Source organism: Osmia lignaria, chromosome 8 (assembly GCF_051020975.1).
Source record: "Osmia lignaria lignaria isolate PbOS001 chromosome 8, iyOsmLign1, whole genome shotgun sequence".
Lineage (NCBI taxonomy): Eukaryota > Metazoa > Arthropoda > Insecta > Hymenoptera > Megachilidae > Osmia > Osmia lignaria.
This window is the reverse complement of record NC_135039.1, coordinates 11,363,705-11,380,531: the sequence shown is the minus strand read 5'-3', so window position 1 is coordinate 11,380,531 and position 16,827 is coordinate 11,363,705. Positions and strand designations below refer to the sequence as shown.

General features: G+C 42.2%; 1 protein-coding gene across 1 annotated transcript; it reads left to right on the top strand.

Moving 5' to 3' along the window:
• The first annotated feature begins 7,681 nt into the window (after nucleotides 1-7,681).
• On the top strand, nucleotides 7,682-16,824 carry LOC117608816 (venom allergen 5). Its single transcript, XM_034334445.2, has 7 exons — nucleotides 7,682-8,096; nucleotides 12,141-12,262; nucleotides 12,490-12,571; nucleotides 13,033-13,193; nucleotides 13,567-13,667; nucleotides 15,227-15,321; nucleotides 15,913-16,824. Exons 1-7 carry the CDS (start codon nucleotides 7,697-7,699, stop codon nucleotides 15,960-15,962), a joined length of 1,011 nt encoding a protein of 336 aa, XP_034190336.2. The 5' UTR covers nucleotides 7,682-7,696; the 3' UTR covers nucleotides 15,963-16,824.
• The last annotated feature ends 3 nt before the right edge of the window (nucleotides 16,825-16,827 follow it).

Genomic DNA, 16,827 nt, shown 5'->3' with positions numbered 1-16,827 from the left:
GATCTGCTTTTAAACGGGGCTGAAGGAATAGGAGAGAACAGTTTCCTTATGAAACAGGCGAGAGAAAGGGGGGAAACGTAGATGCATAAAATGTTCAGTTCAGATGTAAGGAGGAAGAGGAAAGAAAAAAAAAAGAGAGTAAAAGCGAAGAAGACGAAGGCTGCCGGTACTTTCCATATACCCAGGCGCCAGAACCCACCGTGTTCCTCTATCGATCAGCGTCAGCTGGAGGAAATCGCTCGCTTTACCGTTTCCAGTAATGGTGTCGCGTGTTTTATTACACTTTCCCAAAGAGAATCCTTCGGTTTAAGCCCTACGAGCGTTTATTGAAACATAAATATCGGCGACGCGGATCGTCCGCGGGAGACACTTCCGCTGTGGGGATGTCTTTTATGAAAGGTCCGCGAGAATCAGAATGAACCAGTCACAGTGACGTTGATTCCCGGTGAGGTACCTCCGTTGATCGAAGCGCGTGAAGCGGATCGTTGTGAAATTTCGCGGGGTTAAGGTAAAAGTAGGGACTGACGTAGCCCTAGTGGCTACGAGGGACTTCTGAATTATTCCACGCCGAGGACAGGGACTTTTCCATCCCTTTTTTCCCCCTTCTTTTTCTCCTTCCTTTCCCGGTGCTGAATTGCGTTTTAACCCGAGAGGGGGGAAAAAAACACCGCGAAGCCGCGAGGCTCGGTACACATTGGGGCGAAGATGGAAACGGTGAAAGGAACAGATGAATAAGCGGCGCATACAAGCACGCCTGGCTTACCCCGGAGCGCACTTCAAAGCCACCCCTTTGATCGTTCCTACGGGGCAAAACTCGGCCTAAGTGGGCCAACACTCGAATTCCGGGGTAACAAACAACTGCTGCTTTATTTCCCACGGAAAATCGCACGCCCCATGGAAAATCGCACCATTCGCACCCTTGGATTCTCTGATCCTTTAATCAGCCTCCTGAAGGAGGACGCTTTGTCTGAAGCTGTTCCTTAAGTTCGCTTTCAACCTAACATTACGCAACCCAACCTAACCTGATTCGCTTCGAGCTGACCAATGAAGCTAACCTCAATTTAATTAACCTACTCCGATTTAACCAAAGAAACTGTTTATTTTTCGCTTCGAGCTGACCAATGAACCTAACCTCAATTTAATTAAAACTGTTTATTTTTCTTTATCGCGAAATATTGTAAATTAAACGAAAATTGATATTTTTTATGGTAAAAAAGATTCATCTGGTATTGGAATTGGTATATATTTACAATTAACATTATGCAACCCAACCTAACCTGATTCGCTTCGAGCTGACCAATGAACCTAACCTCAATTTAATTAACCTACTCCGATTTAACCAAAGAAACTGTTTATTTTTCGTTTCGAGCTAACCAATGAACCTAACCTCAATTTAATTAAAACTGTTTATTTTTCTTTATGTACGCGAAATATTGTAAATTAAACGAAAATTGATATTTTTTATGGTGAAAAAGATTCATCTGGTATTGGAATTGGTATATATTTATGAAAATCAATTTTCCTTCTGTCTCAAACGGCAATTTAAGGCGCGCGCGATACGAACGACACAAAACCGGCCAAAAAAGATAGTAAAAGAGAAAAACGCGAAATGAAAAGATAGGGGAGGAACGAAAACGTGTTGCAGCGAATGGTTGCAGGATCGATCAAACTGATGAACGAGGCCCTAAAAGTGACGAGAACCTTATCAACGACAGCACCGTCGCAAAACACAGCGAATTTTCCTCGGAAATGCTAGAAAATAAAGTAGCCAAACACCATTCGATCGCTCATTCACCTCGTTCATCCCGCATTCCCTTTATTCCCCATCGAAAGCACTTCTGAAGCTAAAAGTATACAATTTTCAATATCGCAGCTTCGCGGGAAGAGCGACCCAATTCAAAAGCAATAAATTTTTTTGAAGTGTATCGCTTTTCTAGCAAACGAACGATATATTTTTTCCAAGCAAGCGAGATAAACGAATGCTGCTCAAACGCAAAAAACTTCTATATGAAAAAAAAAAAAAAAAGTAAGATAGCTGTCTAGTCTCCGTTATAAAACAGATGAAGAAAGAAAAAAAGAGGTGAAGTTAGGAGGCAAACTTTTACTTTGTCCGTAGTTAATTAACGAGAAAAATCATGTGCATGTATGTATATAAAATATATATATATATAACTAAGTATCAAGCAGACATATTATATATATATACACATTAAATTTTATATATTATATAATGATATATATTATGTGTATGTATGTATCTATAACACACCTGCACGAGGGTCGTTCTTTTGCTTTCGCGGGTAAAAATTGAAAAGAAGAAAAAGTATATTGTTTAGGGCAAAAGGGAGCGACCAGAAGAGATACTAACAAACAAAATGGAGTAAAATATATATTGAGGATAAGGGTGAGAGTGAGAGAATGAGTGAAAGTGGGAGGGAAAAACGTGTGTTGCGTTAAACGTTGTTAGGTTATAACATAAAAGATATTATAAATGTTACACAGTTGTACGTAAATGCAGAGAAGTCGAGAGGGCGGAGGGAGAGAAGAAAATGAAACTATGTATAAGAGAAATTAATGTAGTTATTAAATGAAATAAACGATACGATGATTACTACGAAACTTCCTTCGTTCACTGCTCCCTACTTTTCTTTTTCTTTTTAATGGACAGATAATTTGAGAGAAAAATCAAGATTTACTTTATACTTTTCTTGTGTTCATTTGTTCTTCCCCTTTTCCTTTTTTCGTTAATTAAAATGATGGTAAATCAATGTTAGTTGAGATTCAAGGAGAAGCACAGCTGAAAATTATAATTGGGATAGATTTTAATTTGAAAATTCACTGTAGATCTTATTCGTGCCCGTTCATTGAATCCTATATCAGCGAATTTTAACTTTATCAGAATTTCAATTATTAAGATCCTAATTGGCGAGTAGAAGAGCTGATTAATCTAGCGAGAATGAACAGATTCGAATTAACGAAGCCCTAATTACACCTGATTCCATGGGGCGTTAAGAGGATCCTGATTATTAAGAGCCTAGTTAACGCCTGTCTAATTAAGGACACCACCTTCTGACGAGGCACAAATTGGGACACACTGGAAACAAGGTAATGTTGAATTGGAAGCAAAAGAAGATCTGATTGCCACGATGACTGAAAATAAAAATTTTACAAAGTTTAAAAACATCAAATACTTTCTCTCTCTTTTAAGTTCAGATGAGGTTGCAGATTTTAAAGATCGTATTGGAATCGGATAGCTCTTTGATATTCTTTTGATTAAAATGATGACAGATAGTCCGTGAATTCATTATAACGCAGCAAACTCCATGTTGAACTATCACATATTTTTAGAACCTGATCGATAACCATCAAATTTAATACGAACCAGCTGAAGATTCTTTATTTCCTCAATTCCGATTTCTTTGTGAAACTTTAGGTAGGTCTGTGGGACATATTACATCATAACTGTGATAAAAAAAAGTGCAATTAACCTTGGAAGGCTTAATCACGAAGTTGAAAATAAAGAGGTAATTTTCTTTTAAATAATTAGAGTCTAAAGGTGATGGACTTTCACCTAATGAAAAATAGCATCATATGTGGATTCATTGTTCGGACACGTGTCAGTGCATTTTGAGTAAAATGACGTATGAGCGAATGGAGGTCGATGACTAATCACTCGACTGCATAAACAGTGTTTATGAGCAATGATGCAGCCGGGATCTAGCGGAGTGTAAGAGCGACGACCCGCAATTCCGGAGATATAATATTTCCACGACTCGGAATCACAATGGTCTAAAATTACCACGACCCAAAACTCCAGTGGCCCTATATTTCCACGACCTGAAATTCCAGTGGTCTTATATTTCCACAACCTGAAATTCCAGTGGTCCTATATTTCCACGAGCTGAAATTCCAGTGGCCCTATATTTCCACAACCTGAAATTCCAGTGGTCCTAGATTTCCACGAACTGAAATTACAGTGGCCCTATATTTCCACAACCTAAAATTCCAGTGGCCTTATATTTCCACGACCCAAAATTCCAGTGGTCTTATATTTCCACGAGCTGAAATTCCAGTGGCCCTATATTTCCACAAATCGGAATTCCAGTGGCCCTATATTTCCACAACCTGAAATTCCAGTGGTCCTATATTTCCACGAGCTGAAGTTCCAGTGGCCCTATATTTCCACGACCTAAAATTCCAGTGGCCCTATATTTCCACGACCCAAAATTCTAGTGGTCTTATATTTCCACGACCTGAAATTCCAGTGGTTCTATATTTCCACGACCCAAAATTCCAGTGGTCCTATATTTCCACGACCTGAAATTCCAGTGGGCTTATATTTCCACGACCCAAAATTCCAGTGGTCCTATATTTCCACGAGCTGAAGTTCCAGTGGCCCTATATTTCCACGACCTAAAATTCCAGTGGCCCTATATTTCCACGACCCAAAATTCTAGTGGTCTTATATTTCCACGACCTGAAATTCCAGTGGTTCTATATTTCCACGACCCAAAATTCCAGTGGTCCTATATTTCCACGACCTGAAATTCCAGTGGGCCTATATTTCCACGACCCAAAATTCCAGTGGTCTTATATTTCCACGAGCTGAAATTCCAGTGGCCCTATATTTCCACAAACCAGAGTTCCAGTGGCCCTATATTTCCACAACCTGGAATTCCAGTGGCCCAAAGTTTCCACGACCCAAAATTCCAGTGGTCCTATATTTCCACGACCCGAAGTTCCAGTGGTCCTATACTTCCACGGCCCAAAATTCCTATGGTCTAATATTTCCACGACCTGGAATTCCAGTGGCCCTATATTTCCACGGCCCAAAATGCCTATGGTAAAATATTCCTACGATCTGAAATTCCACTATTCCCTGGTGTCCACGACCCGCAATTCCACCGATCCAAGACACCACCAGTCCAAAGATTCAATTTCTCAAGTTCCCAATCCTTCGACGCTTCAATGTCCCAGTATTTCGATATAGAGCCCATAAAAATAAACCGAACAAGGTAATACCTCAATTCTCCTACAAAACAAACCTATTTCAGTATAGATGCCAACTGAACGAACAGATGCTTCATCGGTCGCAGCTATTTCCGTGAAATTTCTAAAATCGATCAAAAGATCCGAGGAAAAATAAATCGAAGAACACAAGCCGAAACGCAGAGCACGTTCCGACGGCAGAAAAATTTTCTCGGTCCCGGGCAAAGTATCAGTAGAATTTGCATTCCAAAGTGCAGCAGCCCGATGCAACGTGCATTCGCTAGCAGCTTCTCGAACAACGTTTCGCACGTCCTCGACGAGATAAATCATTTCAAACGTCAGTTTAACGAACGCCCCGGCTTTCAAAACCGGTGGAACCTTATTATGATATTTCTCGAACCGTATTGACCACGATTGTCTAAGGAAACCTCACGTTTCTCTCGTTCTTCAAACGAAACAACGGAAGATAAAAGAAGAAAACTGATCCAAGTCTTTTGTCTGCTTTCCTTTTGTTTTTTTTTCTCAATAACAAGATTCTGCGCTGTTTCATTAAAAATGGAGAAACAGTGTCGCAAGATCGTGGATCGAGTAAAAAAAAAAAGAGGAACACCTGGTTTGGAGATGCAAATAAGTCGTATAATCAACCATTTCGGGGAACAACTCCCATGGAGAATAATTAATTCCGCTCGAAACGCTGTCTGCCTCCTCGACTCGCGATGATCAATCGATCGAACCGGTCGATACACCCGTTCCGAGGCAGAATTTACATTGCGATTTTTGACAAACGATCGACAATTACAAAATGTAACGATTCAAATCGTCGATTACGCCATAATTCCCTCCACTTATCCGGATTATAATTCGTTCGGAATATTATCCGATCAGAGCGACTCTTCCACGAGATTCTGAATATGCTAAAATGTGACCATGATACGAATCTCGACAGAGAATGGACAGGATGATCAAAATTCCCATCCGTCCATCGAAGCGACTCGTTTTCTTTTTTATTTTTTCTTTCTTTTTTTTTTTCATTCGAAATGATCGTTCGATTAGAAATTTATTGATATTGACAGTTGCAGTAATAATTTTACTTGATCGTAAAAGTCAGCGTTTAAAAGAAAAAGGTTAAAATACGAGTGTGAATATTTAACGACCCTGAGTTTGAAACGAGAATAAAAGGTGTAGCAGGTGAATCGGGGCAATTACTCGGCCGTCGACTAATTATTCCCGATTATTAGGGAGCGTAAGATCTCTGGAAAACTTTCCTCCCTCTTCGCGGCTCCTCCGTCGAAACTTTGCTGAATTTATATTCGACTCCGCATCGCTGGAAACTGTCGTTAATCTCGTGTATGACGCGGACCGTGTAAGCACATTAATTATAGGGAAACGGTCTCTTGCTTCTAAATTAGCTCGTTAGAAAACTGCATATCATCCTTCGATTCTTGAACTAGCAAGTTTAAGAGTCCCATTTGTCCAAATTGCCGTCTAATGATCAATCTTCCAGATGAGACTTTTTCATTTACGAATCACCCTGTATACACTTTGTCTTCAAAGAGCACCAAGGAAAATCGTATAGGGTACCGACCCTTCGGCCTAGGGCTTAGGAATAGTTATAATCCTTCATTGGGGTCTATTTGAATAAAAATGGCTAAAGAAGTTTGTTAAAAAAGTGTATGGGTGCCGAGTTGACCTTTGACTTTTTGGAGGCCATTTCCTCAAAAAATATTATAGGTAGCACCACACTCAACTGCATTTAGTAGACCTTGGACAGTAGTACTAATGCATATTTTTAGATTTGATCTAATGCGCCTCTTTGACGGGTTTTTGGAAATGGTCATTTGGTTATGTGCCTTTTTGGCCATGTCGGAGGGTTGAACCGGGCCAGTCTATATACCTAAAAGTACCTCTAGGCAATGCCTAGAAATGAGGGAGTTTTGAAAAAATTGCCTCGTTTAGAATATGTCGCAAAATTGAAATATAATATGAGGAAAAACAGATGATGTAAAATAGGGTGATGAACTGCTACCAATAATAGTTTTTGAAAAAATAGCATCCAAAAAGTCAAAGGCCAACTCGACGCCCATACACTTTCTTGATTAACTTTTTCAGCCATTTTTATTCAAATGGACCCCAATGAAGAATTATGACCATTCCTAAGCCCTAGGCCGAGGGGCCAGTACCCTATATGATTTTCCTTGATTTTCAAACTTCGATGTACCAAGTCAAATAACTTGGAAGAATGTTGTTTCCTTGCTTCACTGTCGAAGTTCACTTCGTCCTCCATTTATGACTCACCCTGTACATGCACTTTTCCAAGATTTCTTTGTCTTCCACAGTTTCTACAAGTGATAATCGATATCAGTCCGAGCTCTTCAGCATCTGACATTTCATAAAATGGAGATAAATCGTGAAAATGTGGCGGAATGACTGCGTCCACTTCGTCCTCTATATATGAATCGCCCTGTGCATACTCTTTTCCAAGATTTCTTCGCAGTTCCAAGTTTCTACAAGTGACAATCGACGTCAGTGCGAGCTCTTCAGCACCTGACAATCCATAAAATGGAGATAAATCGTGAAAATATGGCGTAATGGCTGCGACGGATCACGATTCTTCACGAACCATCCAACATTTTCCAACAGAAAAGCTCCTGATGGCAGATTGCAGACTGTCCTTGAATACCCGTTGAAGCAGCCATTATCGAGGACCATGCAACTGGTCCCCTCCATAGAAACCGGTAGCCCCAACAATTACACCGTCCAACCTATGGGACAGGTGAATATAAAGGCAGCCAGACGAGCGTGGCGGCTATTAGTGTCCGTCTGCGTCCGACGACCGGTTCTGACTCTCGAGAGTCTAGTAAATCGTCTGGTTTCATCAGCTGATCGACCAGCCACTTGCGTCCGAGTGAACCTGATACTGATTCACCCACGAGGTTATAGAACATCCAGTGTCGTCCAAGGGACCAAGGACTGTGATTTCAGAAGAGAGGAAACTTTGAAAATGAAGAGACAGAGAGACGGAATCTGGCTGATACTGGTGCTGGTCTTAAGTCCGATGGTGTTGGTGGACAGCTCATGGCCTTCGTGCGTTGGAAAAACCATGCTAAGTGAGTATCATAACCGGTGACAGGTCTGACTAGGCGTGGACAGGTGGTAAATCAGAGAACGAAAGGGAAATGTCAGATAGTTTGAAGAGGAGTTGGAGGATCTAGGTGGATATGAGGAAACTTCTGATGTTTGAAAGATCAGAGACGTCTAGGATGGGGGAAACTTAAGGAAACTAGATAGCTGGGGCTGGGTAGACTCGGTTAGGAAAACTTCGCGAGGAGGGAAGTAGGAAAACAAAGACCCAAGAAAGAATTAGTGAGGACACAGCGAAGCAAGTGGCTGAGAAGAGGGTCATTTGTCTGGGGGTCAAGAATTCGCCTGGATAGCATTGTTTCAATCTTTACACTTGTCACTTTGTCGGGCTTCTTTATCCTTGGCGCGTGGATTTCGAGTTCAGGTGATTCATCTCCGAGCGGCGATTTGAATAATCTCTGCTCTGCCTCTGGTGCAGCCGAGTACCGTGATTTCCAAGCTCGTCCATCAGCCTTCAGACAACGCGCTCCCCCCGATAAGAACGTGACTAGACGTAACCTACGTTTTACCAGTCTCGTTACCAGAACGAATTAATCTATTCTTTAGTTCCTAACTTCTTTCACCTTTCACTTCTCTCTTGCTCTTTTCAAAATGATCTCTTTTCTTCAGAATTTCATCTCGTTTCTTTATCATCGTTAACCCTTAAAGGGTTGACCGCCAAATGAGGGTAGATCCAGAGGGGAGGCGACAATTGTTGAATTAATTAAAACTCTGATTTATTAACGTGGTTCGCGCCAAAGCAGCCATAACGACAGAGAGTCAATTAAGTCCGAATTCGTTCAACGATCACGTATCTCGTTCCATTCACGATTGGACTTCTTCTCACGCAGATCAGACAAGGAAATCATGCAAATATATCGGGTCCACTGACACACAGATGATTTCGAAACATTCATACCTGTCTGACCAGCCTCGACACAGTGTCTAATCCATTTAGCGAACCGCCTTGGAATTTCAATGGGCATTTTGTAAGGAATCCTCGATTGTGATCGAGGGTCGATGTTGGCAAAATCTTGATACTGGTCCACAATGGGTCAACGACAGGCGGGCATCGGTGTTGGTAGAAAATTGGAATAACCGTGGTAACTATGAATGGGAGCCGGTAGCCTCGTCGGAGAACTATTTATTTAACAAGCTACCAAGTCCATTCCCACGAAATCCATTTAACTGTGAGCCACGACAGAGAATGGAGTTAGCAGGTGTCGGCGGAATCGTTACGTACCGTGGCCCGGCCAAGCCCTCCTCATTTCCGGGACAAAAAGAAACTGACCGTGTATACAGCGCTGGGCAAATGTCTAATTCCAGTTTCATGCCCCCTCTCGTACCCTGGTCGATATCGATGCCGTATAAACGGCGAGGTATCGATGCTGAATTAAACATCACGGAATATCTTTTTGCATTTATAAACTGTACGTTAAATTATTCGAAAGAAAATTAAATATGCAATCATAATGATAGTTTAATTAAAGTCTTTTTTCGTGGGTTACTTTCTCTCATCAATTAAAAGCTTCGGCGGTTTATCGATTTCCGTTTCTCCATCGAACAGTGATATTATTACGCCGATGTTGAACGCTGAATATTGTATTAATAAACCGATAATTTCGCGATACGCGCTTATAAAAAAAACGCATTAAAAGAATTAGAGATGAAAAAAGAGGTCGTGCGTCTGGCTGGATTATTTTAATTCCAGGGTAATCTGGTCCTTTTAGAGGGAGCACAGGGATATTTGAATAAATCCAGCAATACGACGAGAATACTAATTTTTTTCCCGCCCCCGTTAAAACGGAAGCGTGTTAATCGTTACGCGAAAAAAATACACAGACTAGGGAAATTTAATCGTCGTTTCGTTTATTTTTCCCTCCCACCGTTGACGAAATAATCTCTTTTTCGAATCGAGAGAATTTCCGGGTGAAAATCAGAGAAATAGGTTTTGAAAAACAGGTTTCGCTCTCGTGGGCTATATTTAAAGCTAATTACGCAATCGTAATTAAAAATAGCAACGGAAAATTAGCGATTCCAGAATTTAGAAAGGATTTTTATTGCCGAGTACGACCGGTCGTTTCGAAATCGTCTGATTTAAGATATGAAATATTAACTGGAAATATAAACAGAAATCAGGATGGATCAAATAAAATGAACTTTGTATACATAAACAAGGTAAATTCATTAATATTTATGATACAGGAAAAGAGACGGCCTTTAATTAATCCACGAACAATACCGTAACGTGATTTCGAGAGACTAAACGAACGAACGTTAAAACGAATATCGATAGTACGACATAACAATCGGATAAATTATTATGCAAATTCGCTAGCACGGAAACGACGATTTTATAATAAATTTTCAAAAATATCTGCGGTCTAAATATATCAAACTGAAAAAGAAATTTGCTTCGCTTTAATCTCGTCTGTCCAAGAAAAAAAAAAGAGAAAAATAACATCTGGTTAGGTGTTTCTCATTTTAACTGAGACGTCAAACGGAACCCAGAGGTAATTAGGTAAGTAAAAAAGAGAGGATGAAGAAGAGAACGAAAAAGAGAAGTAGGCAAGTTTATTGCTCCGCTTTTCGTCCAGCTGTGCCACTCTTCGTCTCATGAATAATTCAGTCGGTACATTATTTACAGGGAGAAAATTCGAATCTATTACGTTTCGATACAGCGTCGAACATCGAACGGATTCGACTTTAAAAATAGCGTGTGCCTCGGCGAGACCACGTTTCTGAATTAAAACATCAGCTTCTGGTTAAATTTCGGGAAATCCGTTCGAGGTTCGACCGAATTGTTATTCACGTTTCCTCGCTGAAATTACGCCTCGATCGATGGGAAGATTAATTAAAATTGTTGCTGAGAATTTATCTAATCGATTTCCGACTCGTCCCTCGAAAATTTACATGCAACCCCGAGACAAAGGTAGGAACCTCGTCCCCCTGGCGGATGTAAAAGTTATTAGGGAAAAGAATACGGTAGAAGGAAAGTTTCCTCGGGGAAAGACAGAGGGAACGTCGTTAAAGCAGATTCCAAGAAAGTTAAGAGCAATTCAAAGGGACCGAGGTGCTGAGAAACAAGAAGCGTAGGGAAACTTGAGCGACTATAGACATCCCTGATGGTTTACGAAACAACGAAATAAGAATATTGATAATATTCACTGATCTCGATGCGCGTACGATTCCCTTTGTACCGAGTCGTGGAGGAATGCAAATGCATAATAAACGAGTCTGCACGCAGCTAAACTCTCATATCCAGCGCAGCGTGTTTCAGTGGGACTAAAACACCACTCGGAGGCATTAATCAATTAAAACCGGTTGAATTTGTAATTTCACCAGCTCCGTCAGCTTGGTACAAGGCAACGGTAGCAATTAATGAAAGAAAGGACATCCTGAGCCAACACGCCAGTGAATAGGATTGATCAATGAAACAGTGGACTCTCTAATGAGGATTCATTCTTAATGTCCTTATTATCCTGTGTTCATAGGGGGTGTGATAAGCTTCGAATCACTGGAGGATTGCCTCGAAATAAGCAACTCGACATCCCCTCTTCTTTGTTTGAAGTCGCCCGCAGAGCAAGTGTCGCTTAATGCCAGAATGAGAAAAGAAGTCATCTTCTGTCTTTTAAAAAAGAAAAACTCGCTTGTTCAGTCGATTACCTTATAGTGTGCCGCTCCCGTCCCGGTTCGAGATCAAAGTCAAGCCGAATAGCATACCTGCTCATAAGAGCGAGTTGCTTATTCCGAGGCGATACTGTAGTTTTAGAAAAGTCTAAGACCTGATACTATAGGGACTCGCTAATTCCCTGCTGGAATGCCTAGATAGCCAACGACTGCATAGCTGCACCACTGATGCTCGATAATTCCCTGATTCTTAGAATTTCCCGCCTCTAAAACAAGTGCAGGGAATTATCGAGCGCTGACTGCGCTACGTATCAATGAACACAGTCCATCGCTAGGATTTGCCCCATCGCGATCTTCGGATTTCCTGAACTTGATTAAGATTAGCGTCAATTCATTCGCAGGATCCAGCGGTTTATCCTGCGAGGAGAAGCAGGCCATCTTAGACGAGCATAATCGGCTGAGACAGCTGGTGGCTTTGGGGCAGATTCATGGACAGCCGAGCGCCGCGAATATGAGGGAAATGGTAAGAGGATGCTGCCTCCTTAATCCTTCCTCTCGTCACATTTTCTCGTGGAATACTTTTTTAACGTGGCGCGCATTGGGTAACTCTGGTGCTGCGTTTCACACGGTTTCTCGCCGCGTTTAAACGTGCCTGTGTAACGGGAGAACAAATTTACTTAAGTTGCCGCGAACCGGTACCGTTTGCCATGAATCTCCTTCCGACGACAAGGGAATTTCTTTCTTCCGTAGGTCTGGGACGACGAATTGGCGGCGATCGCGCAGAGATGGGCGAACAGGTGCACGGAGATCCACGACAATTCCAGAAACGTTCGTAAGTAAATTTGTTTACTTTTGAAACACCCTGTAGGTGCCAATCTCGCATAGGTACTTAACTAATCTATAAACTTTTATTGTACACGTACCTTTTGAAGAAGATGATCCTCATTCTCAGCTTTGAAACATTAAAACACTTGAAACACCACTTTTGAATCACCCTATACACTGCATAAAACTTGCACTTTACTTTAAAACACTACGAATCACTTCACTCTTCGTTAACACATTTGTATTCACTGTAGGACACTTAGTAGCTTTCTAAATTTGGGACTTTGTTTTTGTATCGTCCTGTACATCAATTGAAATCCTCCATTTCCCTTGGATTTACAATAGACTCAGGCTCGCCATGCATGCGACAGTCAATAAATTAAACGGGCAAGAAATCGTCCAGATAGAAAAGCGATTCTCCGCTCTATCTCTTTGGATCGATCAAGATTAATGGTGATCGATCTACAGGTAGGTTCGCAGTGGGGCAAAATATCGCTTGGACATGGACAACGAGACCTCCGGGACCGTTCGACGACGAACCGAACTGGAGACAGAGGATCACGGATTGGTTCAACGAGGTGCAACATTATCGAGCCGGTTACAGCGACGCCACTGGGCACTACACTCAGGTTGGTGATCATTCACGTAAATGAATCTCTCTGTGAGTACATAGAACACTTCCAGGCTGCGTAAGTTCCCCTCGGCTTGTAAAGATGACTTTGAAGAACGACTGTTCGAAAAGTCCCGGGGTATAATCCAATTCAGTGGAGTCAGAGATAAAATATCGTTGCGATACAATTTTTTTGCTTGTTTCGTAGAGTTGGTAACTGAACTAATTAATCATTAGCGGGCACGCGTGCTCGGAATCGCGGGAATAATCCCCGGCTGCAATCGCGTTGCAGAGAAAATATTCGAGAAAAAGTGAACGAACACTTTCCGTCGAGCAGAGCCGAGGAATCTCGGTTATTCAAGGGGATGAAGCAGGTTTTAAATTACTTGCAGATCGTCTGGGGCGACACGTACCTCGTGGGCTGTGGATACTCCTTCTACTACGACCCGGCTCGAGGCTACACCAAGTATTACGTCTGCAACTACGGGCCCAGGTGAGAATATTCCATTGTAACACTTTCGTAATATCAATTCTCACCAAATCTCCAACCATCCATGCAGTCCCAACGCATGTCTTCATCTCGGAGTGTCTTGTATGCCACTGAGCCTTCCTTCTTCCTGGCTGGTTTATGCCTCCAACTTCTTTACTTCTCGAGATTTTATGTCTTTTTTTTCTTGGAGAAAATCTTCCAAAGACGCCCCCAGCCCCCCTGGGGAGGGGCCGAGGGTAGTGCCGGATTTTTACCGGCTAATACCCCCACGGTGACCCGCACTGGGCATAAGGAAGGCCCCCGGGACCTCTAACGAACAACACCGGGACCCAACCACCCTTGGCGCATAGCGCCCCATCACGGGGGAGGGTCTAACCTTTGACCCCCCCCCGTGCCAACTCCGCCGACGACGGGGGCCACACCCGACGCCGGCAGATTTTATGTCTTCATTAACTTGTGCAGTTCCTACGAAGAATAATACACCCTTTGTTTGGGCTGTAATCGCCCCCCACATGTAGGGACCACACAGGGACTTGGATCGCCCTAATTCCGTCCCTGAGCCCGCGCGCTATGCGCACTTGAATTGGTCACTGTTTTTTATTCCTTAATAATTCAAAAACAAAGCATCAAACAACAAATGTTGTTCAGAATCACTTCAGCTACCACCTCCTTAAGCAGCTTATACTCATTCTGGGACACCTTGTATACACCCCTGGACTTACGGCCATCATTCTGTGCAAGTATGCAGAGCAATAGGAGCCAATAGTAGGCATAGGTTTTTATTTTTTAAAGCACAGCTTAATCTGGCTAGGATGGCTGAATCCTGGTCACCTCCATCTTATTCTTAATCGTCAATCTTCCCCTCGAGGGCGCCTTAATGCTGGGATCTCCAGCGCCATCTAAATGGGGTACTTCAGTACTCCCCACTCCATTTAAGGGGTACTTTAAGTCCCCGCCATTATGGACTCTCTATGAAAATGTATACCCATAAATTCATGGAGATCAGTCCCAAGGAACTAAACGAACTAGACTCTTCCTTTCCATCTCTGCTACTCCCCTCTGCATCCAACTACTCCAGCTCGGTTTCATTTATCTCCTTTTCGCTTCAATTCAACTAAACGCAGAAGTAGACTCACGATTTCGAGCTGGAAATACGTTAGTACTCTCCTCAGACGCGAGCTGCCTCACAATCACCAGTCCGTTTTACCTGGTCCGCTTTTTAAACAGTCTACTTGTTAATTTTCAATCAGCTTCGACGTTTCTGTATCGAAGGAGTATCAGAAATTCGCGAAGAGTGGAACGTGTGTGGAATCCGATCCGAGGGTGTCATACATTCCTTCCAGTTTCGCGATTGATCATAACGAAGGGGGTTTCGTGAGCGGCAACAAGCGTGAACGAGGACGATGAATGATGCATGAAGCGATTTTATTTTTTTTTTTTTTTTCACCTTTCGTTTAGCCGATCAATTTTTTTAACACACTCCGTAATCGGTTGCGTTTCATCACCACCGTCGATAAATCATCCTTCCGACGCTGTTTAACCTTAATTCTTTCGCATCGCAGTGGCAACGTGCTAGGCTTTCAACCCTATCAATCAGGCCAGCCTGCTTGCGGCAGCTACGGGATGGTTTATTCGAATCGATACGCCGGACTTTGCTGTAAGTTTCAAACAATGATAACCCCTGAACTGGAGTAAGTCTTTGTTGGGGATCTTCTTCTCATGAAACAATCCTCTCATTTATTTCACTCTGTGTTTCTTAATGCGATGACTGATGAAGGTAACGATGAGTGGTGTGGGAGCAAGAGTAGCCCTCAAGGCATATGGGCAAAATAGAGGGAAAGGGCAATCCCCACTGCATATAGCCGCAAAGTGGAGGACAAGGGCAGTCCCTACTGCGTATGGGCTCCAAGTGGAGGGCAAGAGCAGCTCCCAAGGCACATGAGCAAAGTATACGGCAAGGGCAGCCCCCAAGACATATGAGCAAAGAAAAGGGCAAGGGCACCCCCAATGCATATGGGCACAAACTGAAGGGCAAGAGCAGCCCCCATTACTCAAAGTAGAGGGCAGCAATGAAGGACAAATGCCCCAAACAGTGACATAGCTAGCCTACTAAAAACTAGGGGGCTTTTCACCCTCTTTTTAGTATCAAAATTGTTACCCATCGGTCAACGTGTTTTTCAACCCTTCTACTCCACTTCTTCTCTTCATCTTCAAACTTCGCATAAGTCTAAATATTTCTCTTTTACAGCTGGACAAAATTACTACCACCTGGGTGCCCTCTGTCCATATGGGCGATAGGACAGTAGGAAAAATGGAACGATCGTGTTGATAACGTGACTTTGAAGGATAAAAGTTGAAGAAAGCGAACACTGCGTCGTGTCTGATCGTTGGATATTATTTAAAATATAGTTCATTGTTTCTAGTCCGTAACAATTAGGTTCTAATCGCGTTCGAAGAAGGAAAAAATAGCGAACGTTTTAGGAAGTTAATTAGGTTGCTCGTAGATTATCATGTACACCGGCTGTAACGGAGGAAACTCGTTAAACCGAGATCCGATAAGCCGCGTTACAAAACCTCGTTGAACGTGTTAAACAAAATTAATTGGAAAGCGAAATCGATCCCCAATTTTCACGGGATTCGGGGATATTGGAGTATCAGTGAAGGCTCTAATCAGATTTTGATTAAAAATGAAAAAATAAAAAGTTAACAAACATTTCACCCGACAACAAATAAAAAGTAACTGAACCGATTGTTGAAATTTTCGTCTATGAAGGTAATTTCAAATTCACATGTCCAAGGCACCAGGATTTTTACAACATTTCGGGACACCGTGGGATAATAAAGGTCCCATAAAACATCCAATACCGGGTCGTTTAAGCGAATACTAAAATATTCCAAGCATTATATCCAACGTGTTGTTTTCCCCCATAAACGTGGCCCCATGCAATCTTTATAAGCGCGAGTTGCTTCCTGCATCCTGTTGCCGGAACAGGAATCTCTTTAACGTCCAAACTTATGGTGTGTTTCTATGTTACACCGAGTTCCAGGACTCTGCAGAAAATTTGTTAAACACACAATCTCTCTTTAGAGAGATTAAAAAAAAAAAAATAGGATTGGGTTCGCGAAGAAATTTCACGATCAATTTTTCCCAAAGAGACGACCG